This window comes from Orcinus orca, chromosome 13 (genome assembly GCF_937001465.1).
Source record: "Orcinus orca chromosome 13, mOrcOrc1.1, whole genome shotgun sequence".
NCBI lineage: Eukaryota > Metazoa > Chordata > Mammalia > Artiodactyla > Delphinidae > Orcinus > Orcinus orca.
This window is the reverse complement of record NC_064571.1, coordinates 55,821,856-55,847,688: the sequence shown is the minus strand read 5'-3', so window position 1 is coordinate 55,847,688 and position 25,833 is coordinate 55,821,856. Positions and strand designations below refer to the sequence as shown.

Sequence of the window (25,833 nt, the reverse complement as noted above, 5' to 3'; positions counted from 1 at the left end):
TTAAGGGTATTTGGGTCAACTGGGGTCAAGATGAGGATTGTCAGCAGCAGAGCCTGCTCTTATATTTGAGAAAGTTGTTCAAGCTTTGCCATTCAAAATCTCACCTTGAAGAGGCTGACATCAGCCTTGCGTTCAGCCTGTACAAACCTTTGGGAGCCTTGGGACTTCTCTGGGGGTGCACTGGATAAGACTGCGCTCCCAATGCAGGGGGCTGGGTTCGATCCCTGGTCAGGGAACTAGATCCTACATGCATGCCGCGACTAAGAGTTCACATGCCACAACTAAGGAGCCTGTGAGCCACAACTAAGGAGCCCACCTGTGGCAACTGAGACCCAGTGCAACCAAATAAATAATAAATATTTTTTAAAAAAGAGAAACTTTTGGGAGCCTTGAACGGCAGCACTCCAGGCTCCATATGCACATGTAGATACAAGAAACATACTTTGAATCAAGCAAGTGATTCTGGGAACAGTCCTTATTTGGGATCTACAGCTCTGTTCCCCTCACTAGATGAGAATTGGCTTCTTCACTCCACTACTTTAAATTACAGGTGGTTCTGCTCTAATGTGATATACACATTCCTATAAAACCTTCCTTTCAGCAAGGATTGAGCTGAAAGGAGAGCAGGGAGAGCCACTGTCCCTTTGCAGGAGGGTGGCTTTTGGTGGATGCAGGAGTAGGCCCAGCTGGGAGGGGTTGGCATGCGAGGGGAGCTGAGACTAGGCCCTCTGCTTTTCAAGGTCACCTGGTCCTCCTAACTGCCCCAATACAGGCCAAGTCATCCTCTGCCTCCATGCTTGACTCATGCTGTACCCCAAACAGTCCAGAATGTTCTTCTAGAGTCACTTCCTGATCACATCCCACCAGCCAAGTTCAAGCTCTAGCTTTTCCTTGCTTGGCTGTGCCCACCCATATTAAATTTGATCTTCTCGGAGGTCCAATAGTCATGCAGAGTAATCTCCTCCCATGATTTTGAACCGTGTCCTGCCTTGTGTTAGGTAACCCTCTCATGTCTCATGTGTCCCCAACTACTCTGTAGATGCCTCGAAGCCAGGGAACATGCTGTACTTCTTTGGTGTCCCAACAGTATCACACCATGTTTGACTCATTCAGGCTTGATACCTCATTCTTTCATTCCACGACTGGTTCACTAAATAACAGTTGCTGGGTCAGTGGCAAGGGAAGCAGAAATAAAAGCTGCAGTTCTTTCCCTCCAGAATCTCCCAGTCTGGTGGAAGAGCCCTTCATGATTGGGCGCTTAATTGGTGATTTTCTCTGTTCGGAGTGACCTTGAAGGAACTGGGCATGGGGCAGATGAACTACATTCCCAGTTTCTCCTGAGTCCCATCTTTCATTTTGAGTGGATTCTTTAAACTTTGGGAACATGCTCATAGCATCAATTACAAATGTAACATTCTGAATTCAAATATGAGAGAAGAACGGGAGCCCGTAAATGCAGTTATTCAAAGTTCATTATGCTCAGACACTGTGGTGCTAAATAGGTAAGAACACGAGTGCTGTGCTTGTTTTATATGTGGAGGTGACTGTTTTATGATGGACGTCATTAACAGACAAGGCCTTTATTAAACCTTATGACAACAATGTGTGGTTAACGTAACCAAGTGTTTCGCTTCTTCATGTTTAGGAAATTATACAGTTTTGGCTCTCAAAGGGTGTCGATGGCTTTAGCTTCGATGCTGTTCAATTTCTTCTAGAAGCAAAGCATCTGAGAGACGAGGCCCAAGTGAATAAGAACCAAATCCCGGTAAAGTTTTAAACATATACGTATATATGTTTTAAAAATATATTTTTAAGTAAACATATATTTATTTAAAAATGTTATATATGTATATATTTTTTCTGAAAATGTCATCAGAGTGTTGTCTTTTTTAGCCTGAGACACCACTTACCAGAGGGAAGTGTTTTGAATCATTTTCTTTAGAAAATACAGAGGAGTTTCAAATGCATGTGACCAGATATTTCCTTCCACTGCTTCCTCCTGAGTGATCCCTATAGGAGTCCCTCGAAGGCGAGGTTTCTGGAGGGCATGGACAGTGTGGACTCCACCGGAGGCCATAACTTACTGTGATTTTGTCAATCACTCAAGCTCAGGGTAGGCGGCCTAAATTCCCCAAGTGCTTTTGTAGTCATTAAAGGACACACAGGTAGAAGGGAAGGGAACTAACACTTGCTGAGTGTCAGTTGTATGCTATTTGTTGTATCCATTTAACTCTCTCAACATCTTGTGACGTTTCATGATCCCCATTTAGCAAATCTTAGAGAAATTAATTTATCAGGGTGACAGAGGTGATAAACAGAATTCCACCCAAGCCTGCTGCAGAATTTGGGCTCTTTGTGCTTCCACCAGTGGTTCTCAACCTTCCTCCCATGTCACACGTGAGAGAGTAATAATCCCATGCCCCCCTCACTCCTCTAGTTGACCACCATTCTACAGTCTCTCTGTTTTCAATGGCCAAGTAGACAGTAGTCCTAAAATGCATTCCAAAATAACGGATTTATACATTTACACAATGAAATGTCAAAATAAATGAATTATAGTGACACAGCAATATGGGTCAATCTTAGTGATATAATGTGCAGCAAAAAAATCTAAAATTATTATATATAGCATGATGCCCTTTTTAGAAAGTAAAATTAAATTCATATGGTCACCAGCTTGATAGTCCTGTCTGAGTAACAAAGGGAAGCTGGCCATGCATAGGCTAATTATGAGACCATGTCATGAACCAAAGTTTATGATTAAGCTTTTTTTGTTGTTGTTGCACATGATTTCCAGTAGAAAGGAAAAATGAAGGGGAAAAAAGGTTGTGTATTAGCCAGTTGTCCCAAAGAGAAGCACTTATCCTTGGAGGAGAAGAAATCTCAAAATAACCTTGCTAATTATAATCAGATGTCCTAAGACAGGCATATGTTTCCAGTCAAGACAAATGATCAGAACAATGGGTTTTGTGTGCTACCCAAGAAAAACTTAAATAACATGTAATTTCCGGAAGACATCTAAGATTTCAGAAAACTTCCCTTGATCTAGCAAGGGAAAATCACTTATAAAAAAGGGGTCCACTGAATGGATAGCAACTCATGGACTCTCTAGCCTGTCCACGTCCTAACCCAGGACTTACAAACTGAGCCTGTATTAGACATAATCTTTTACTTTGATTCCAGAAGATTACTGTAACCCTAGGAAGGCAGAGAATGAGTATCACAAAAAATTACTAAAACCCTGGAAAAGTATAACGGTAAGAATAAAGGACAGAAATGGTAAAGAAACAAATTTAAATGCATGATATTAATAGTTTTGTAAGCAGATAATGTAATAATACACTCTATAATTAAGATAATGTTTTGTTTGCCTTTAAAAATGTCTGGTGTATTTGGGACAATAAAATGTTTAGGAGGATTTTATTAAATACATTTGTAATCAGTATTTAGGTGTTTGGTAAAATTTAACTTGTTTACTAGATTTTAGTTAATAATTTATACACAAAATGAAACACTAATAGTTTCTAATGTTCTTTTCCATCCACAAATTCCCTTGAGCAGCATAAGTCCTAGGACCATCTTTGAGCATGTGGTCTCAGCTTGAGCCCTTTGAAGAGACAGTCCGTATTCACATGAGGCCAGCTATGGGCATTTGACATTTGACATGATGGTAACCATGCTGTCCTGTTTTCAAAGGACACAGTCACTCACTACTCGGATCTGTACCATGACTTCACCACCACACAGGTGGGAATGCACGACATTGTCCGCAGCTTCCGGCAGACAATGGACCAGTACAGCAGGGAGCCTGGGAGATACAGGTAACCACGGGCGCAGTGTGTGATCTGCACTTTATCCCTCATAACCAAGCGTTCTTAAGAGATTCAGTTATAATTTAATAAACCGCATAATTACAATGTATCATAACTCAGTTATGCTCAGACATATATATATATGGTATATATATGGTATAGTCTCTCACGTTCCTTAACTTTGCTGATTTTGTTTCCTTTTGTAAAATGAAGCAAATCCCACAGTACTTATTCACAGGAATTTTGTGAAGATTAATTAAAAGATAATATATTATCCAAAGGTTAGTCATTAACCATTACTATTTTTTATCATTATTTGACCTGTTAGCATGCAAATGTTCCAACTAAACTGTTAGCTGTTAGGTTAGTTAACATGTCTCAGTTTTCTCAACAATTAAAAAGTGATGATGACACCCCCATAAGGTTGTTGTGAGATTACATGAGATAATGTCTGTGAAGCACTTAAAACAATGCCTGACACGTAATAAACACTCAATGAATTTAACTCTTATTGTGTTTATATAGATTACCCAATAGAATCAGTGGAAAAGGAGTTCAAGAAATTTCTTCTCCTTAAAGTAGGTCCTCTGATCACTATTCCCACTTTACAGATGAGGAGACTGAGACTCTGAGCATGCAGGTAATGGTCACATAGGTAGTGGCCGCAGAGATGGGACTGGAACTGAAACACGCGAGCTCCAGATACTATGTAACTTATCCATTAATGTAATGTCTCAAACAGCTAAAACCAGCATTGATGTGGGTCATTTCAGGCTAATATGTCTTCCCTGAAGTGTTTGGTTTTCAACAACTGAGTGCACCCCAATAATAAAGTGAGACTTTATAGGGATTCCAATACAAGGGGAATTTGGGGGAACCCCTCTTACCTTATATGCAGACATATACTGTACATTCTAAGTGGAGTGCTAAATAAAGTCTTCCTACAAGTTACTGAGTTTCATTCAGAGTTAGAAAGAAAAGAACAGTATTGACTGAGATCCAAACGTGTTTCTTTTAGACATGGCTTAGTATTAAGCTAGTCTTTGGGTTTAATATGAGAAACTGCCAGGTGACCCAGTGTGCCATTTCTTAGTCATCTGGCTTGATTCTGCTTCCTAGTGAGCCCTAGCCAATACTGTTAACAGTATGCATTCACCTCCCAACATCCTGTCCATGAGACACAGCAGCTGCAAAGCACTTTCCCAGTCTCCTGACAGGCCCTGATGTCACTGCACTGCCAACTCTTACAGGTTCATGGGGACTGAAGCCCATGGAGAGAACATTGCCAAGACCATGATGTACTACGGTCTGCCTTTTATCCAAGAAGCAGATTTTCCCCTCAACAGTTACCTCGGTAAACTAGACATGCCTTCTGGGAACAGTGTGTTTGAGGTTATCACATCCTGGATGGAAAACATGCCAGAAGGAGAATGGCCTAATTGGATGGTGAGTCCTTATGCGCAGCTCAGCATACGGTGCTGGTGTGCTTGCTGAATAGTCCTCTGAAACAAGGGGCACATTTGTCTCTAAGTGACCTTCACCTTTCCTTTATTTTGTGATTTAGTGAGCCAGATGCATCCCAGCTCCTGACCAGGTTCTTGTCATTCTTCATTCTTTTCCTTCTGGTTCTGAGACTAGATAATTTCAACTGGTCTGTCTCATTTGCTGAGTCCTTGGCCAGTTCAAATCTGTCCAGCCCGTCTAGGGAATTTTTCACTTCCTTTATTGTATTTTTCAACTAATTTTTTTCATAATTTCTCTTTATTGACAGCATCTATTTGATAAGGCATTGTTCGCATACTTTTAAAGAATCCTGTAGATGTTGTTTAGGTTTTTGAACACGCGTATAAGAGCTGATTTAAAGTCATTGTCCACTAAGTCCAATGTTTGGGTTTCCTCAGCCAAGTTTTCTGTTGATGCTTTTCCCCCCTCTGTATGGGCCACACTTTCCTGGTTCTCTGCATGTCTTGTATTCTTTTTTGTTGTTGTTGAACACTGGATATTTTAAATAGTAAGTATAGAAATTTTGGAAATCACATTCTCCCCTCTCCAGTGTTTTGTTTCTTCAGTGACTTTCTTGGATTAATTCTGTAATATCTGTGTTACTTGTTGTGTGTGACCACTGAAGTCTCTGCTTGGTCAGCTAGTGATTGTTAAGATTCCTTAGATGCCTTGAACCTGTAAGTCTCCCAGCCTTTGCTGAGGGCTGTGTGCGGGGTGGGCATGCTTTCAACACTTTGGCAGGCAGCTTACAGCTCCGCCTTAGTCTTTCCTTTCTGCTTGAGTTTCAGGGTTAGCCAGAGGGGAGAGATTAGATTCTTGGGGCTTCCCTGGCTACCTGTGCAGCCCTGTGCATGTGTGTAGGCTTCTAGATTCCAGGAAAATGTCAGAGCCTTTCAAAGCCCTTTACGGTCATCTTATTCCTAACTTTAAATAAAGTTTTTTGGTCAGTCTCTGTTTAGTCCAGGTTGGTAACACCACCTCAGGCAAGTATTGATAATCAATTGCTGCTGATTGTTTTTGGCAAATGCCTTGGGGATAAGACAATCTGCACAGTTAGCTTTGAGTCACATCAGATAAAGAAAAAACCCAACCAAAAGTGAGCTGCTAGAAAGGTCGAACAGTGCCAGTTCTCTAGAGATGGAGCTTTTGATGAACTCAAAACCTATTTTGGTCCTCCAGTGGCTACCAGGCTGCTGGGTTTTACATTTTCTGTTGGTTTTCAAGGCTATCTTGAATCTGAGGGGCCAGTTAAAATGATACAAAGCTTGCTCTTCTGAGATCCAGCTGTTTTTCTTGAACACTCCTTGTATTGTAAGCCTTTCATTTCCAAGTTCTGAAAAAGTGGATTTTTACAGTTTTTGCCAACATTCTCCTTGCTTTCATGCTAGAGATTTTTGGAGGTTCTTACTCCACCATTCCAGAAGTACCCCCTCTCTATACAAATTTTATAATGTAGTTGTAGCACGTTTTTTCATATACTCAAAGTCTCATATCATAGGCAACTGGATCTCAGCCTGTGAGAGGCCCTGATCTCTGTCCAATGCTAATCTTGATTTCAGTTCTGAGAAAGAAAAGTGATCTAGGTTCAGAAGACTTGAGAAATCACAGGGTTTCTTGTCAGATGCTTTTGAGATAATGAAAAGAATAAACGGTGGAAAAGTTTGACCTAATTTTCTGGCCATAAAAATAGAAAAATACAATGGTCTATAAAAAGATAATTGTAAAGACAGTTTTAGTAAATCTAAAGAATAAAAAAGCAAGCTCCCTTTTTCCTGAATTCTAACAATCAAGTTCATATTCTCAGACTCAAGTTCAAAGGCTGGTTCTGCTTCATGACCTTAACCTGAATAAATGATGCAGTCTCTCAGAGCTTGTTTCATCATTTGTAAAATGGAAAGGTTAGGTGATTTAAATAAACTCTTAAATAAGGACTAGATGTTAAAATATGTAATCAGAACATTTAACAAAGAAATATATTTAAAAATACAAAGTCCTGTACAAAATTTCTTCTTAGACTGTAAATATTTTTGTAAAAGTTGATTTACCTTTTAACTTAAAAATTTTTTGAATAGTTCAAAAATCACACACACACAAAGGGACAGATCAGAAGTCTTTCTCTCACCCCGGTGCCCTCCACCTGTTCCCTCCTTGGAGGAAACACTTGTTTCCTTTCCTGTCAATATTCTCTTATCCAAATGTGCAAAAATATTAGTATGTACCCTCATACATTTCATCTTATTTGCAATATGAATGTGAAGTAAGCTGTTATCACCATTTTGTTGATCATAATGGCCAAGTCAGTCAGATGGTCAATTGTACAGCAAGGAACTGGGTTAGGACTCAATTGCAGGCTTGCTGATACGAAGGTACCCATGGTTAACCACGTTTTTCTGCCTGGTGGACTTTTTGTGAAATAGGGTAAATCTTTCAGCAAACTCTGTATAGAGCTGTGCTCTTAAAGTATCTGCCTTTCAGACTGGCGGACCAGACAATGACCGGCTGACTTCTCGTCTGGGGAAACAATATGTCAACATCATGAACATGCTTGTGTTCACACTGCCTGGAACTCCCATAACTTACTACGGGGAAGAAATAGGAATGAGAAATATTTTAGCCACAAATCTCAATGAAACCTATGATGTTGTAAGTTAATATAACTTAACCATGCACCACACCAAATCCTCATTTTTTGCCAAATCAGAAAATTTACTATTTCTATTCTGCTGCTGAAAATCATGATTACTTAGCTTTTGTTTCTCACTGTTTGTTAGGCAGTGAGAAATTTCCAGCTTTCTTGATTGGGGAGCTTGTTAAAAATGCTGCTTGCTGAGCCATACAACTGAATTTCTTGTGTAGAGCCCAGGATCTGTATTTCAAAGATGTTTTCCAGCTGATTCTCAGGTGCACTAAAATTTAAGAAGCCATGTTTTGAGTTTCGAATGCCCTCTACCTGAAACATGGAGTTAAGAACATTTATTATAGTGCTTGTCTGTATTGCTAGATCTCGCTTGGCCATAACATAAAAGGAAGAATCCTTGTGCTAACAAATGTAATGGACAGCCTTAGGCCTGAGAAGTTTAAATTTTGTTTTTTGTTTGAGGCTATGGATCTCACAATTGTGTTGCTGGGCAGATGAAAGACCTTGAAGCTATAATTTGTATGGTTAGCTTTCAATGGTGAGATCCAATTTCCCTAATATTTAGTCACAATGAAACCTTTTCTATTTAAGCTCCTAAATTTGTGTATGCACTCATGCGATAACCAGGCTAAAAAGGATACAATCTAGGCTCACCTGTACATGGCTGCATGCCTGAATTCACCGATCACTGTATCACATTATAATGAGTTTGTAAATGGCACATTTTGAAATCCTACATCACTCATTTTTAGGGAAAAGCAGCAAAGATTCCAAGCATGTATCAATGTTGTTAGTAGTTTATTTACACTCAAGATGTCATTAACTATTTTCCAATTGAAAGTGTAAAACGGGTTTATGTACTGAATATTAAGGCCTTTTCGTTATGAATGCTAATGAATTTGAGTACTAGCTGAGAAATATAGGGAATTAAATACTTCTGAAGTAAATCATGGCCAAATTACATTTCTTTTAATAACCAGACCACTGTTTTTTTTCTTTATGGTCTTTTGACATAGGATACTCTTCTCTCAAAGTCACCAATGCAGTGGGACAATAGCTCAAATGCTGGTTTTTCTGAAGGCAATCACACCTGGTTACCCACCAGTTCAGATTACCACACTGTGAATGTTGATGTAAGTATCAATGAAAATTTCATGCTAACTCCAGAACAGGAAATTAGTTCATGTTGCTGACAACATACACTCACCTTGAGTTGTCTAAAACCTTAACTGATGCTCTTTAAATCAATCACATAGACTTCTTTTGCAGTTTTCATTTTTAAGGAGTTTGTAAATCATGTTTTTGTGGAAATACAAACGGGTGCAGAAGTGTACCATCTCAAGTATCATACAGAATACACAACTCTTCACTGGAATGACTTTGAGCTATGAAATATTAAGAACATTTTATGGAGGGCTTCCAGCAAGCCTGCTATCCTTTCTCCATTCCACCCCTCCAAAGGAAGGAAAGAAAGTAGGAGATCAATCAATCAATCAATCGAGGGTAAGATTCTTGAGAGCAAGGCTGTTTACCTACAGAAACTGAAGCCTGAATAATCCCTAAAAGTAGCTGTTCTGGAAAAGCATACCCTTCAGCTTTTGCCTATACTATTTTCCGTTCTCATGGCGATCAACTTAGCCAAGTTCAGCAAACAAATTTCTTAAACAGGAATGCATTAATTCCAGCAAAGTGCTAAACACATTTCCTTAGACCAGAAAAATGTGAAATGGCTTCAGGTGAGTTTCAGGTGTTTTCACTGGAAAACACAATCTGAACTACTTAATGGGGAGAGAAATTACTGGCATCACATGAGGATACAAGTTTTATAGCATCTACTAAGTATTTTGAAAACAATCCCCAGATTATTCTGATACGGAACTTCAGGCAAACCCTCCTGGTTCCCACATCTCCCTGATCCAAGCACCCCAGGGATAACTTTGTTTTATATGGTCATAGGTCCTTGAAACACAAAAATTGTATATTAACATTTGTGTTTTGGATTAAGTGCACTTACTGATTTTCATTACGTCCAAATGTCCAAAATATTCCCATAGGCCAATTTGAATCCAATATGTAAGAAATCCTACATAAAAAAGTACAGCAGCAAAGATGGAAAAATGTAAATGCAAATTAAAATAATGGTCAGATCAGTCAAGTCGTTAAAATGATCATGAGTAATGCTTGGAGGGATGCTAAACCATAATCAAATAACCGGAAGTCCCAGGCAATGCCATTTTAATAAAACACCTCCATAATAGCTCTAGAACAAGGTGAGAATTTAGGTACTTTCTAGAAGATAGAAAGTAAAATTAAGATTACAAAGAAACAAGAGCATAGAAACCATAATCTAAAATACACAGGAGAAAACAGCACTGACAGGTACAGGTGAGAGCACTGCAGGAATTCATCCACCGCTGCAATTGGCTGCCCCAGAATTTGCCTGAGGAAAAAACTCAGGGCCTGTTTGGTGATCATACTCGTGTTGAATGAGTAGAGCAAAGCTTGAAATAGTGTTAAACTTCTACAAGCACAGTCGAAGAAAGAAACGGAGAAGAAAACCTAATTCCCTGGGATGATTCACTGAGGAATGATCTCCAAAGTAAGAGTTTTTACTCCTCAGTTCACAGAGGCCTTAAGAGGAGGGTAGGACCCTAGGTAGCTGGTCACCATTAAACAGGAAAAGAACCCCTACACCCCAAAGACAAACCAGACCTACCTCCAAGTTGGCTTCTCACAGTTAGTAGAGGCAGGCAACTGAAGACAGGCAAACAAGGAGTATCAAATACAAAAGGAAATGAATCACCAAAAATCACACTACATTTGAGAAAAATTAAGGCCATGAAAGAGAAACACCACTCCTAACAAAACATTGTAGAAAGCGAAGAAAATGTAACATAAGACTTCATTATTAGTAAAACTGCTCCCTCCCTGAGAGACTATTGTTTTATGTAGCCCTTGACACTCTTTTAAAGAAGTGATTAGGTATCTTAGAAATATGAAAATATTGTCAAAATAAACAATAAAATAGAAGTGCTAATTAGTGTGCTGGAAAACTGACTCAAGGGTTTACCCCAAAGTGTACTGTAAAAAGACAAAGAAGTTTTTTCTTTTTAGAACACAACATGATTATATTTTAATACACGATCAAAATACGAAACACCATAGTAAATTGATAGCAATAATAAAGGGCTTTTCATTTGCATTGCATGTAACAAAAGACATTGATATTCCAAGGGAAATGGAAAACAAAAAGGCAAAGAAGTTAACAGTATAAAGAGAAAATTTTTGATATGTGGAGAATAAATCTAGAAATTCCAACATATAACAAAAAACAAGTTCTAGAAAAGAACAGAGACTAATAAAGAGAAAACCTAAAAATATACAGAAAGAAACCAAACTCGGAAGTAGATTGCCTGAGAAAAGGACTGAAAATTGGACTGTCATCAGACTTCTCAACTCGATACTAAAACACATTAGAACTTTACCTTCAAAGTTGTAATGGAAACTTGATTCTAAACAAAGAATCCTACATCCATTCAAACTAGCATTCAGGAGCAAAACAGAGATGGAAAAGCAAGGACCCAAATTTTACCATGTATAGCCAGTTTCTGAAAGAGAAATTGGGGACTCCAACAAAACCAAAAAGGAATCTAAAAGGTGGATATGATGTATAAAACATAGTGAGGAAAGGAACCAACAAAACTTAAGGATGAATAATTTTTGATACATAATGTAAAATAAGGTATTCTGGAGTAAAAATCTTAGTGATTTCTTTCTATTTGGGAAGTGGTGGCAGGGAGGGTGTGTGTGTGTGTTTGAGTGAGCAAAGGCACATGTGCGCAGGCTAACGCACTTTACAAGGATGGAAACAGTAACTCACTCTAGATTTGAGCTGTCCAGTAGCCACTAACCACTGTGACTACTAAAACAGAATTAAAAGTTCAGTTCCTGTTTCACACTAGCAACATTTCAAGTGCTCAGTAGCTAGTGGCTACCATATTGTACAGCACAGAAACAGAACTTTTGGCACTGCAGGAAGTTCTACTGGACAGCACTGCTCTGTATGTTGAAAAAAATATGTTTTAAATGGTTCTTACAGTTTTAAGGGTAACCATCAGAAGAAAAGACACAAATGTGTAATTTTTGAACGATACTGGAAGGAAAAAAAATACATAAAGAAAACCAATTGATCCAATAAAAAGCTAAAAAGGAAGAAAATAAAACATTAGTACAACTAAAATAAAACATTAGTACAACTAAGATAAAAAATAAGGCTACAGGATTATGTCTAAACATATGGTAATCACAGATATGAATGGGTTAAATTCACCGATTAAAAGATATAAACTCTTAGATTAGAAAACAAAGAAAATCTGACATAAGAGATATAGCTAAAACAAAAGGACAGAGAAAGAATTAAAATAAAGATATTACAGGCAAATGCTAACAAAAACAAACCTTGCCACCTGGCTGTAGCTTTCAAAACAAAAAAATGCACCATACCCTTTAATTTAGTAATTTCATTCCTAGATATCTGTATCTAGGAATACTTGCACATGTGGAAAATTCAAGGATCTCTACTGCAGCACTGTTTTTTTAAAAGAAATATAAATTTATATAACATTTTTAACCTATCCAATTGGTATTTTTTTTTTTAACATCTTTATTGGAGTATAATTGCTTTACAGTGGTGTGTTAGTTTCTGCTTTATAACAAAGTGAATCAGTTATACATATACATATATCCCCATATCTCCTCCCTCTTACGTCTTCCTCCCACCCTCCCTATCCCACCCCTCTAGGTGGTCACAAAGCACCGAGCTGATCTCCCTGTGCTATGCGGCTGCTTCCCACTAGCTATCTATTTTACATTTGGTAGTATATGTAAGTCCATGCCAATCTCTCACTTCTTCCCAGCTTACCCTTCCCCCTCCCCGTGTCCTCAAGTCCATTCTCTACATCTGCATCTTTATTCCTGTCCTGCCCCTAGGTTCTTCAGAACCATTTTTTATTTTTTTAGATTCCATATATATGTGTTAGCATATGGTATTTATTTTTCTTTCTGACTTACTTCACTGTGTATGACAGTCTCTAGGTCCATCCACCTCAGTACAAATAACTCCATTTCGTTTCTTTTTATGGCTGAGTAATATTCCATTGTATGTATGTGCCACATCTTTATCCATTCATCTGTCAATGGACACATAGGTTGCTTCCATGTCCTGGCTATTGTAAATAGAGCTGCAATGAACGTTGTGGTACATGACTCTTTTTTTTTTTTTTTACATGACTCTTTGAATTATGGTTTTCTCAGGGTATATGCCCAGTAGTGGGATTGTGGAGCACTGTTCTTAATAGCAGAAGACTCTGGAAATGATTTATATATTTCGTCAATAGAAAGCCAGCTGAATCAATTATGGTTAATCTATACAAGAGACAAGTACGCAGCTGTGAAAAAGAATGAGGGAGTTCTCTGTGCATTGATAAGAGACCACCTCTAACATGTACTAAATAATTAAAAAAACAGCGTACAGAATGGTAACATGCCACTATTTGTGTAAACAAGGGAAAAGTATGTCTACCTATGTCTGCATAGGCACAGAATGTATTTCATATGAAACATAAAATGAAAGAATATAAACAATTATAGCGTCTATCTCTGGGAGAGAAAATGGGAAGCTAGGGGATAGTGTTGAACAAAACCATTTATATATTATTCTTATAATTGAATTTTATATTGTATGCATGCAATTTTCTATTTAAAAAAATATAGTTACAAAAAGCAGGTGTGGAAATATTTAATAGCAGACAAAATAGAATTCAATATGAAAAGCATGAGACAAAGGCAATTTTCAAAAACTGATGAAAGAACATTCCCCTATAAATCATGAATCTATGCATCTAACAATACCTTCAAAATGTATAAAACAAGTACTATGAGAAATGCAATTGAAGACTGATAAATCAACAATTACAGAGAGACACTTCAACATACTTCTAGAAAGTGGTAAATGAAGTAGACAAAAATAATAGTTAACACTTACTGGGCACTTCTTATGTGAGTGGCACTGAACTATGCTTTTTCATGCATTATCTAAGGCTATAGAAAATGTTAGTAGTAATTTGACAAGTCATATACATATACCATATACATGTACCATAAACACCTTTGTACCTGATAAACACAGAATAAACATATTTTTCAGACATTCATTAGATATTCACTAAACACCACACATTAAACGCACCTGCCCCAAACAACCACCAGTACCTCTGAGGTCAACATGGCTGGCAAGACTACAATGAAATGAATGCTATCACTGATTTGGCAACAGCTTTTATGAAGACAAATTTGGCATTATGTATCAAGTATCCATACTTCTTGACATAATAATTGTCTTTCTGATATTTATATCTTAAATAAATAATCCAGATATGGGGGAAGCATATTAGAAACTTGAATGTCAAAATGAAAGGGAATGATTAAGTATCGTATAACTATTCATTAGAATATTATTCTGCCATTAAAATGACATTTAATATAACAAGATGCTTAAAATGTTAAAGGAAAACAAGAAAAGTACATTAAATTATGTATATTTTATACAGCTGTTAAAATTAACCCCAATCTTCTTTAATGGGCATATTTTAACTTTCACTTTAGGCAGCATTTTGCTTTGCATCCGTTTCTGCAATTTTCTGTTCATAATTAGCATCTGTTAATGTTACACCAACCTACACATTATTCTACAGAAGAGAACAGAGAAGCCCCAGTTCACCAGAGGTGCTCGGAGTCCATGGCCATGATGGCTGCTTTTCTGCCAGTTAAATATACCATAAAGGGACTTTCTTTAGGCAAGTTAAATATCCATTAACTTAAACACGGACATTTAGTGGAGTCAAATTTGGCCTCTACATCAGCTCTGGCCAAGATGTAGCAGAGAACTGTGCACGCAGCAGTCACTCCCAGACAAGGTGAAACCCTGAATTTGTAGTTTCTATCGGTAGTTAAATAAACTATTCTTACCTACTTATTAATACTTAAAAGTTGGTAGTTGTTTTAAGGGTTAAAATAGAAGCAAGTTTTCTGGGGAAATAATTCCTTATTTGATACTCTTAGAATCAAACATTTATGTGAATATTCTTTTTTAAAAAAATAGGTCCAAAAGACTCAGCCCAGATCAGCACTGAAGTTATATCAAGAATTAAGTCTGCTTCATGCCAATGAGCTGCTCCTCAGCAGGGGCTGGTTTTGCTACTTGAGGAATGACAATCACTCTGTTGTGTACACAAGAGAGCTGGACGGCATAGACAGAGTCTTCCTCATGGTTCTGAATTTTGGAGACTTATCACTGCTAAATCTAAAGGAAATGATTTCAGATATTCCCACAAGAGTAAGGATAAGGTTAAGTACCAATTTTGCCTACAAAGGCCGTGAAGTTGATACGCATGCCATTACACTGGACAAAGGAGAAGGACTCATCCTTGAATACAACACGAGGAATCTCCTTCATCACCAAACAGCATTCCAAGATAGATGTTTTGTTTCCAACCGGGCATGCTATTCCAGTGTATTGAACATACTGTACAGCTTGTGTTAGGCACCTCTGTGAAAGAGATGGCGACCCTAGCATTCTGTTCTACTGTAAGCATTTGCAGTAACTTCACGTACAGCAGCATGCTGCTGGGTGAACTTTATGCTCGGTAATTAATTCTTAGATATTTCTGTAGCTTGAGTGAAACTGCTTTAGGATAGGTTCTCAAATGTTTTTCAAGAATAATAAAGTGTTTAAAAGAAAATTATCCCTTGCAGGAACTTGTAATTTTTTTGAGTTAGCATCAATAAGAGATGATCAGAGCACCTTAGGACTCCAGAATATTAGAGAGATCTAATGAATTTTAATGTGAGGAATATAATCTTCTTCCATAAAATGCAGGTACAGAAACTGGAGGATGACTTAACTGCTAGAGTATCTAAAAATGTTCACTAGCAAAGAAGCAGGACCTTGATTTGTAAACTGTTCAAAGAAAATCAGAGTAAAACAAACCTGTTCTGATGCGGGAAAGGGGAAAGTTCTGCTGTCACCAATCCTTCCTTCACTCCCTTCTCTATGTCCTTCTACAGAGCATGGTTTGAAAACTACTTTCCTAGGTTAAGGGGCGTGTGCATCAATGGAGACAACGGTATAAGCAAGTGAGCTGTATACAAAACAAAATCTGGACAGAGAAGCAAATTTTAAAAATTATTTACTAACTTAAAAAACTCACTTTTGTTAATGTAACTGGAAATATGACTATGAAATATTTCAGTGTGTTTCCAATTTCCACTGAATGCAGCATTTCAGAATTTTAGATATTTCTTAAGATTCTCGAAAACACTGGTGCTGTCAAGTCCAAGTTCCTCATACAGGAATTTAATTTGGGCTGTAATCTAAAAGAAACACATTTAAAAAATTAGATAGAAGGCCTTTGTGGTACAACTCCAGTGTTCAAGTCTCTCCTTGTCCATCCATCTTCACCTAACCCTGAAGTCAGCAATTTATGGCAAAGGTACTTTTTATTTGGCACAGAGGCAGAAGGCTCCCAACAACTGACATTCAACTACTTTCTCTGACAGAGCTCCTGTATCAAGTACTTTTTCTCTTTATTGACTCTGAGTTCCTCCTTCCCCCTCAGGTCTCAGCCATAGACCTGACAGTTGGTGAAGCAGCTGGCACAAACCCTGCTGTAACCACTGAAAGGCTGAGTACAACACATCACTAATTGGGGATCTGTCAACTTAAAGGGGCTTGATAGCATACCTTTTTGTGAGAATCCTCAATCACATGATTGCCTCCAGGCTGAATATCTAAAATAATATTGGGGGCTTGATAACCTGAAAGAGTTAACATATGAAACAATTAGAAGGTTTCGGCCAACTGAGACCCACCCATTTCACCCGGCTCCTTCCAAGCACTCTATTAAAATAACAGCGAAGGAGAAAGGCATAAGCCACGACCACCACCACCAACAAAGACAGGAGAGTTGGGGAGAGCAGTAGAAAACAAATTCTTGAAACAGGAAAAGCAGGAGGAGGCCCAGAGGCAGAGGAAGCTGGATGGAAGAGACTACAGGGCTACATGGAGAAGGAAGCCAATCGGTCTTATGGAATCTGAGAGCCTTGTGACCTGGAAACACCAACTATAGCAATGGGTGAAAGTGAGACACAGAACTGAATACAGGGCAACTGTCTGGAAACTTGTATGTGAGACCCTCCAACCCTGAGCCCAGAAGGTCCTGGCATGTCTTGCCAAGGAAAAACAGTAAGAGTTCTTGTCTAATAAAATTGAAAGATCTAGAGAAAATTAAAGTTGCTAGTTTGGGCACTGAAGCTCCAGAGCAAAAACTTCAGAATTTGTTTTTAGAGATTCCCAAGAATAACAGCTCAATTAATTTTGTTAAAGAATGAATGATATGATACGGTATGATAGTACACCTCCAAGTTATGTAGATATTTAAATTTACTTTTTTCTTTGTGCATTGCCTACCTTATTTTAATGCTGTCCTTTGAAAAACAGGCGAGGCAGTTATAGTTATTACATTTGCTTCAAATGGGTAGTTGACACAGGAAAAACTGATTTGTCTAAAATCATGGGTGATTGATCTGGTCTGCAGTACTACTCTGAGCAGTACACTGAAGGTGACAGTCCATGTAGCTACGTCCCCTGCTCCCAGGTGGTCTCCTACCTTCCCCGGTGTCCTTAGCATGCTCCACGATGGCTTCCTTGAGTTTCTCAGTATAGTTTACAATTCCTTTCAGAGGCACACGTTCGTCGTTTTCATAAGCTGTGATGTGAATTGAAGGATAATGCTGAAAGAAAAGAGATGTACAAAGAATTTATATTATTCCTTATGGTCCCTTTCCACCTTATGGATTATGAAAAACAATTACCTCCAATTTCTTTTTCCCTAAGTGCTAGAACTTTTTTTCTCATTTGATATTCTTGAGAGATATGAGGCATCACAATACTAGACTATTTGTTACCTGGAATAACCTTTTCTTGACTAGTGAGACCTTGATCTTATTGAATCTAGTCTCCTGAGCTATTAAGTTGAAACAAACATGGAGTATGAGCAGAGAAGGGGCTGAAAGGTGAGTATTATAAGGAGAAACAATCTAAGGCCTTACTAAATTCCTGCTTTGGCTCGGGTAAATATCCTTTTCATTATTCTCTCTATCACTTCAGCATAGTATATCATAACTGTCTTTCACTACCTTAGGTTTAATGTTTTGATAGGGACAGTAACGTTTTATGTAGTTCTTGTGTTTTTCATCAGATGAAGGATTCCCCCACTCTTCTAATTCTTCTAATGTCAGAGGAAGTGTAGTGTCCATCATGGTGTTGAGAACATCCAAGAAAGGTGCCTTAAAAAAAAAAAGCCAGAGAAATTTAAACTTCAATTAATAAACTGGTAAAATGAGTTTCAGAAAAATACTATACTTTATGAATATACATGCTGACATCACAGAACAAAGCTCAAGAAGTTATGAACATTCCCAGGAGCCAGATTTATTAGCCAGTCTGTAACCAAGGCCTGTGATTTATAACTGGCTTTTAAGGTATTCAGACTCCTTAAATGACAAAGGATTTATCTTCCAATTTCCCAATTTTTGCCTTTAGTTTTGTTTCTTTTATTCACATAATAAATGCCACCACCTCACATCCATTAGGCTACTATAAGAAAAAAAAGTGTTGGCAAGGATGTGGACAAACTGGAACAATTGTGCACTGCTGGTGGGCATGTAAAATGGTGCAGAGAGTATGTTGGTTTCTTAAAAAATTAAACTTAGAATTATCATATGATCCAGTAATTCTATTCCTAGGTATATATCCAAAAGAAATGAAAGCAGGGTCTTGAAGAGTACACCCCTGTTCACAGCAGTATTTACAATACCCAAAAGGTGGACATAACCCAAGTGTCCACTGATAGATGAATGGATAAGCAAAATATAAATACAATGATAAAATGAAATTCAGCTTTACAAAGAAGGAAAATCTGACACCTGCTACAACACAATAGACCTTGAGAACATTATCTAAGTGAAATAAACCAGTTATAAAAAGACATATATAAAAGAAAAAAAAAGACATATAAAACATTGTACGATTCCATTTATATAGGAGGTACCTCAGTGTAGTCAGATTCATAGAAAACTAGAATGGTGGTTCCCAGGGTCCAGAGGAAGGGGAAATTGGGGAGTTGCTATTTAATGGGTACAGAGTTTCAGTTTTGTAAGATGAGGAGTTATGGAAACTGGTTGCACAACAACGTTGAGTGTACTTAACACTACTGAACTGAACACACTTAAAAATGGTTAAGATCGGGGCTTCCCTGGTGGCGCGGTGGTTGAGAGTCCGCCTGCTGATGCAGGGGACGCGGGTTTGTGCCCCGGTCTGGGAGAATCCTGCATGCCGCGGAGTGGCTGGGCCCGTGAGCCATGGCCACCGGGCCTGCGCATCCGGAGCCTGTGCTCCACAGTGGGAGAGGCCACAGCAGTGAGAGGCCCACGTACCGCAAAAAAAAAAAAAAGGTTAAGATGGTAAATTTTATGTTATTTTACCACAATTAAAACTTAAAAATAAGGGCTTTCCTGGTGGCGCAGTGGTTGAGAATGCACCTGCCAATGCAGGAGACATGGGTTCGAGCCCTGGGCCAGGAAGATCCCACATGCTTCTGAGCAACTAAGTCCATGTGCCACAACTACTGAGCCTGCACTCCAGAGCCCACGAGCCACAACTACTGAGCCCACGTGCCACAACTACTGAAGCCCATGTGCCTAGAGCCCGTGCTCCGCAACGAGAAGCCACCACGATGAGAAGCCCACCACTGCAAGGAAGAGTAGCCCCCGCTTGCCACAACTAGAGAAGCCTGCATGCAGCAACGAAGACCCAGCGCAGCTAAAAATAAATAAAATAAATTAAAATTTAAAAATAAAACCCCAACTACACATGAATAAACTCAGTTGGACATTTTACATTATAAAAAGGTAATAAATGCTAATTGAAGAAAATCTGAAAATTATCCAAGTTGAAAAAGAATATCACTCATTGGCTTATAACCAGTATTAACACATTTAATAAAATGGGAGCTGCTTTGTTCATATAGCTATATGATCTTCTGTTAACATGTTTTGCAGCTTTCTCTTTTATTAACATTAAGCAAATATGGGCAAATGCAATTCTTTTTGGCTTCCTAGCATCTTAGCTCCTTTTCTGCATTTGGAATATCCCTAACCTTACGAGACAGCCTGCCTCTCACTGTAGAGGAGCTAAATGCCAGATAGTTCCTTTCCCAGCTTTCCCTCAGAGTGAGAGTAGCCACATGACTTAGGTTTACCAATCAGACATAATGGGCTCCAAACTTTGAATGAATTGTGGGATAACTGCGTTACCTCCAATTCTTCACTATTACAAGCAATGTGGGATAAATATTCTTATATATTTCTGATTATTTCCTTTCTGATTTCTTTCTTTTTAAAAAATTTATTTATTTATTTTTGGCTGTGTTGGTTCTTCCTTGCTGCATGCGGGCTATCTCTAGTTGTGGCGAGCGGGGGCTACTCTTCGTTGAGGTGCGCAGGCCTCTTATGGCAGTGGCTTCCTGTTGCAAATCATGGGCTCTAGGTGCACGGGCTTCAGTAGTTGTGGCACGCAGGCTCAGTAGTTCTGGTGCACAGGCTTAGTTGCTCCGTGGCATGTGGGATCTTCCCGGACCAGGGCTCGAACCCGTGTCCCCTGCACTGGCAGGCGGATTCTTAACCACTGCACCACCAGGGAAGCCCTCCTTTCTGATTTCTGAAAGTCAAAGGTTAGTTGCATTTTCTTTATAATTCTGACATTATTGTCTTTGTGCATAGAGTTTTTTCCCTTCTATACTTAGTATTTCTATTAAAAAACAGATGTACAGATCAGGAATATTTAACACTTATTTACTTAATACAAGCCCACAGTGTATAGCCCACACCCTCAAAAAAAAAAAAAAAAACCTGAAAATAATTTACTCTCCATCTTAGTCATTATCTTCTAGAATATCTATTGTAGAAGAACAAAATTTGTCACCCCCAGATTATTTCAAGCTGAAATCAATCAAGGCCCAAAAGACTCAGGAAGAAACTTTGATATTCTCCCTAACAGCCTGAAGAATTTAGATAGAGGGTGTATTACAGGAACATCACCAGATAATAAATATGGACTAGCTGTGGTGGGGAAATGCTTAGAGACCAGAGTCCACTCTGTGTCCCATGGTCTCTGCTAACCCAGCAAACATCTGTTTATCAAACTTTTGCTTTTCCACCTCCATGTGAACTGCCTTCTACCCCTTGAAGTCTTACCCCTAACATCCTCTTTCGTCTTTAGCTGAAGATGGTGTTTAAGGTGAATAACCATGGCCACCATTCTGGTCATTTTGGTGAGTTACTCAGTCTGCTGGGTCTCTTCCATGTATACATGTTATTAAACTTTTGTTTGATTTTTCTCCTGTTAATCTGTCTCATGTCAATTTAATTCTGAGACCAGCCAGAAGAACCTAGAGGGAAGAGGAAAATTTCTTTCTCCCCTATACTAACCAGGAAGCAGAAGAAAGATGGAGGTGAAATAAGCGGCTATAATTTCGTAACTTTGGACATCAGGAAAAGACTATAGAGCCTTTTCAGAACAGGAAAAGATATTTCAATTGAAATATAGAAAAATATTCCTAAAGACCATTAATAAGAATAGAGTATGTGAAAACAGAGAGGCCCTAAATCCAGGACTGAAATGTTGATGGGCAAGAAGAGTCAAAGGATTTCACACATTCCAGAGTCAGTGTGCTTGACCTGACTTCCTGGATCTGGTGTTTCGTATATGCTTTGTCTCTTTTCCACCAACTCTAAATGTTCTTACAAATAAAAAATGATCAGTGGGAATAGCCATTAATATCCTTCAGAGGAAATCCTTAAATATCAATAAAGAACACTGTCAGGGAAGTTCTCCCAGAGCTGTAATTCTGTGCTTAAAATTTAAAAGCTTTGTTATACTCCTATGCTATGGTAAAACTGTAACAGAAAATTTTTCTTAGAGCATCTATTACTTCACGCCTCCCTATTCTGTAAACCGTAGAGGCAGAGTACTTACCTCCAAAGTCACAGCTCTCAGCAGCTCTGGATTAGAATTACACAATGCTCCCACAAGCACCCCTCCAGCACTGAAAGCAGTCAGGGTTGTTAGACTTGGCTGAGAAAAGCCTTGGCCATGAAGTGTCTTAATGCAAGCCTCTAAGTCAGCAAGGCCATTGAGTTTTTTAGTTAGACGGCCATCAGCATGCCACTGGAGGCCTAACTCACCACCTCCCCTGAAATTAAAGGGCAAAAAAGTTTTAGTGGGGAAAAAATGTAAATGATATATAGGTCAGGGTCAGCACACTACAGTCTGTGGGTTAAATCTCCCCAGAGGCCTGTTTTTGTATGGCCCTTGAGCTAAGAAGGATTTTTACATTTTTAAAGGTTGGGGAAAAAAATATCAACTAGGAATATGCAACAGAGACCATATGTGGCCTGCAAAGCCTAAAATGTTTACTATTTTGTTCTTCAGAGAAAAAGTTTGCCAACCCCTGACACAAACAATCAAAAATTGATTCAAGCCTGTGCTGAGACCTGGGTGTGCAGTGGGGGGCAGCAGGCGTGGGGCAGGCATGGGGGCCTCATGGGCCTGGCACTAATGTCTCGCTTTGTGCCTCCCCGACTCCATCCTCTTCCCTGGCGTGCCGGGCCCTGCCAACCCTGCAGGACAGCCCCGACTTCCTCTCAGAGGAGGACCGTGGACTTAAAGCAATAAATGTAGATCTTCAAAGTGATGCTGCTCTACAGGTGGACATTTCTGATGCTCTTAGTAAGAGAGAGAAAGTAAAATTCACTGTTCACACAAAGAGTTCATTGCCAAATTTTAAACAAAATGAGTCTTCTGTTGTTCGACAACACAAGGAACTTATCTGGCTTCATGATTCCTTCATTGAAAGTGAAGACTACGCAGGTTACATTATCCCTCCAAGCACCACCAAGACCCGATTTTGATGCCTCAAGGGAAAAACTACAGAAACTTCGAGAAGGGTCTATGACAAAGGAAGAATTCACAAAGATGAAACAGGAGCTGGAAGCTGAGTATATTTGGCAATATTCAAGAAGACCGGGGTGGGAGGGAGGGAGACGCAAGAGGGAAGAGAGATGGGAACATATGCATATGTATAACTGATTCACTTTGTTATAAAGCAAACATTGTAAAGCAATTATACCCCAATAAAGATGTTAAAAAAAAAAAAAAAAGACCGTTGCAGTGCATGAAGTGTTCCTGTGTTGTGTGGCAGCACACCCCATTTTGAGGAAAGATTTAAATTTCTATGTCTTCCTGGAATATAATCAACATTTGACTGTGCGAGGACAAAATAAAAAAGAGAAACTTGAAGATTTCTTTAAAAATGTGGTTAAATCAGCAGATGAAGTAGTTGTTTCTTGAGTAAAGGATGTAGATGATTTCTTTGAGCATGAACGAACATTCCTTTTAGAATATCATAACCGAGTTAAGGATGCATCTGCTAAATCTGATAGGATGATGAGATCCCACAAAAGTGCTGCAGATGATTACAGTAGAATTGGTTCTTCATTATATGCTTTAGGAACTCAGGTTTCTACATATATATGCAAGTTTTTCTTAAAGGTTCAGAACTGTTTGATAAAACAAGAAAAAGTGTCAGCTGATGAGGACCTCAAACTTTCTGACCTTTAAAAATATTACTTAAGAGAATCTCAAGCTGCTAAGGATCTCCTCTATCTAAGATCTAGGTCACCACTGGATTATGAAAATGGTAATAAAGCACTGGATAAAGCAAGAGTGAAAAATAAAGGTGTTCTGTAGGATGAAACGTCCCAACAATTATGCCATCAGAAATTTGAAAAAATATCTGTAGCTGTAAAACAAGAATGTAGAGATTTTAAGACAAGAAGAGTTGCTGCATTCAGAAAAAATGACTGGAACTGGCAGAGTCAGAACTGAAACATGCAAAGGTAGTGTCATATTAAAGATTTAATAATTTAAGTGACATAATTTAGTAATGAGTCAGTTATGAAACCTTATTCTAGTTTTAAAAATAGAGAATCTTAGAAATGAGAGGGATTTTAAAGATCATCTAATTTAAACAATAATATCTATTATAATAAATCTAATGGTTAGCTTTGCAAGACTCTAGTACCTAATATGGAAAAACAGTATCATTTTTTGACTAGTTGTTAAATAAATCTTCCTTAAAAAAAAACAAAACTGACTCAACAAATATGCTTTGAGTGCCTGCTTTCTGTTTACCAGATATTGTGCTAAATGCAGGCCTTAAAAATATAAAAAAGTTGGGCTTCCCTGGTGGCACAGTGGTTGAGAGTCCGCCTGCCGATGCAGGGGACACAGGTTCGTGCCCTGGTCCGGTAAGACCCCACATGCTGCAGAGCGGCTGGGCCCGTAAGCCGTGGCTGCTGGGCCTGCGTGTGCGGAGCCTGTGCTCCACAACGGGAGAGGCCACAACAGTGAGAGGCCTGCGTACCGCAAAAAAAAAAAAAATATATATATATATATAAAAAAGTAGAATCCTCTGTCCTGGAGGTCATAATTTTGCGGGGAAAGAGAACAGCTACCAAGCAATGTGGTTGCTGCTGTAACAGAACCAGAACCAGAGGAGAGAACATCCACCTGTCAGGTTAGGGGTATATACAGGAGTCAGGAACATGAATGCTTTAAGGAGGTGATATCTAAGCTGAGTCTTGAAGGAAGAATGTGAGTTCCCACTAGGGCAAAGAAAGGGAAGGCATTAAGACACAGCATGTGCAAAGGCACAGAGGGGAAAGACGTTGTCATTTGAAAGCATGTAGCGAGGCTGGATGTGTAGGATGTGCATGTCTGGAGAGCAGGACATGTTTGGGAAGTGATGACAGATGCCACTACAAAGATAAGCCAAATCATTAGGATGTTAAATACTGCACTGAGGTATTTGGATTTTATTGTGGAGATGGGGAAGTGGTAAAGAATTTTAAGCAGAAACATATAATACTAATTGTGTCCTGAAAACAGCTTAAATAAAATGGAAATTAGAGTGGAAAAAAGGGAGTCCAGCTTAAGAGGCTATTTTAGAAAAACCCAAACTCATGAGAATTAAATGGAAATAATAATGTAACTAAGAAAGTACAGTGCTTATTTTAGCTATTCTAAAAATCCTAAAAATCTGGTGTAAAATCCGAAAAATCTACCCTTTTGCTTTTGGGATTAATTAATATGTTACTGAATCACGTTCTACTAGCACAGGTTTAAGAATACACAAATTCAACAATACAAATGAGAAAATAAACTTCTGCTCCCCAATATACTGTTATTTTGAACATGTGACAATACTCCAGTACTCATATTCCAGGCAAAATGTGTTGACTCACCGAACGTGACAATATGCTAATATCCATCCATCGTCCACCAACACCCGCCTTTCAGGCCTGAAATTCATTTTCAAATCCATTCCATAAGCTCCATATACATGTACCAGGAGAGGTTTCTTCTGCAAGTCTTCAGAATCCGTTTTATGGAAAATAGTCATTGGCACTAATTTTCCATCCTGGAAATGAAGATTTACTACGCAGGTAAAGAAGTCTTCTCAAACAGTTTTAACCCCAATTTTATGTGCTGCTTATTGATGTTGAGCACCAACTTCATTTAATTAAGACAAAAGAGTTACGGTCTCTAAAAATCCCTCAGGTCCTTAATTTTCAGCTACTCTGCTGACCTATAATAGTAACTAGAAAGGAACAGCAAGAGTCTGGCTTGAAAACAGTTTATGA

General features: G+C 38.6%; 2 protein-coding genes and 1 pseudogene across 10 annotated transcripts in view; 2 read left to right on the top strand and 1 right to left on the bottom strand.

The window, feature by feature from the left end:
* SLC3A1 (solute carrier family 3 member 1) overlaps positions 1 to 15,752 on the top strand; it is a 51,363-nt gene extending 35,611 nt beyond the window's left edge. For all 7 annotated transcript variants that reach the window (XM_049695995.1, XM_049695992.1, XM_049695991.1 and 4 more), the window contains 6 exons: positions 1,646 to 1,765; positions 3,697 to 3,821; positions 5,063 to 5,258; positions 7,791 to 7,958; positions 8,970 to 9,086; positions 15,113 to 15,752. In XM_049695995.1, coding sequence (XP_049551952.1) covers positions 1,646 to 1,765; positions 3,697 to 3,821; positions 5,063 to 5,258; positions 7,791 to 7,958; positions 8,970 to 9,086; positions 15,113 to 15,553 — 1,167 coding nt within the window. In that variant the 3' untranslated portion in view covers positions 15,554 to 15,752. The remainder of the gene's footprint in view (positions 1 to 1,645; positions 1,766 to 3,696; positions 3,822 to 5,062; positions 5,259 to 7,790; positions 7,959 to 8,969; positions 9,087 to 15,112) is intronic.
* Positions 13,269 to 25,833, bottom strand: part of PREPL (prolyl endopeptidase like) — a 57,553-nt gene continuing 44,988 nt past the window's right edge. For all 3 annotated transcript variants that reach the window (XM_049695987.1, XM_033419150.2, XM_033419151.2), the window contains 6 exons: positions 25,435 to 25,610; positions 22,106 to 22,322; positions 18,208 to 18,357; positions 17,679 to 17,802; positions 16,754 to 16,827; positions 13,269 to 16,383 (listed from right to left, as the gene is read on the bottom strand). In XM_049695987.1, the coding sequence (XP_049551944.1) occupies positions 16,294 to 16,383; positions 16,754 to 16,827; positions 17,679 to 17,802; positions 18,208 to 18,357; positions 22,106 to 22,322; positions 25,435 to 25,610 (831 nt within the window). In that variant the 3' untranslated portion in view covers positions 13,269 to 16,293. The remainder of the gene's footprint in view (positions 16,384 to 16,753; positions 16,828 to 17,678; positions 17,803 to 18,207; positions 18,358 to 22,105; positions 22,323 to 25,434; positions 25,611 to 25,833) is intronic.
* On the top strand, positions 22,922 to 24,358 carry LOC105748969 (sorting nexin-6-like; annotated as a pseudogene).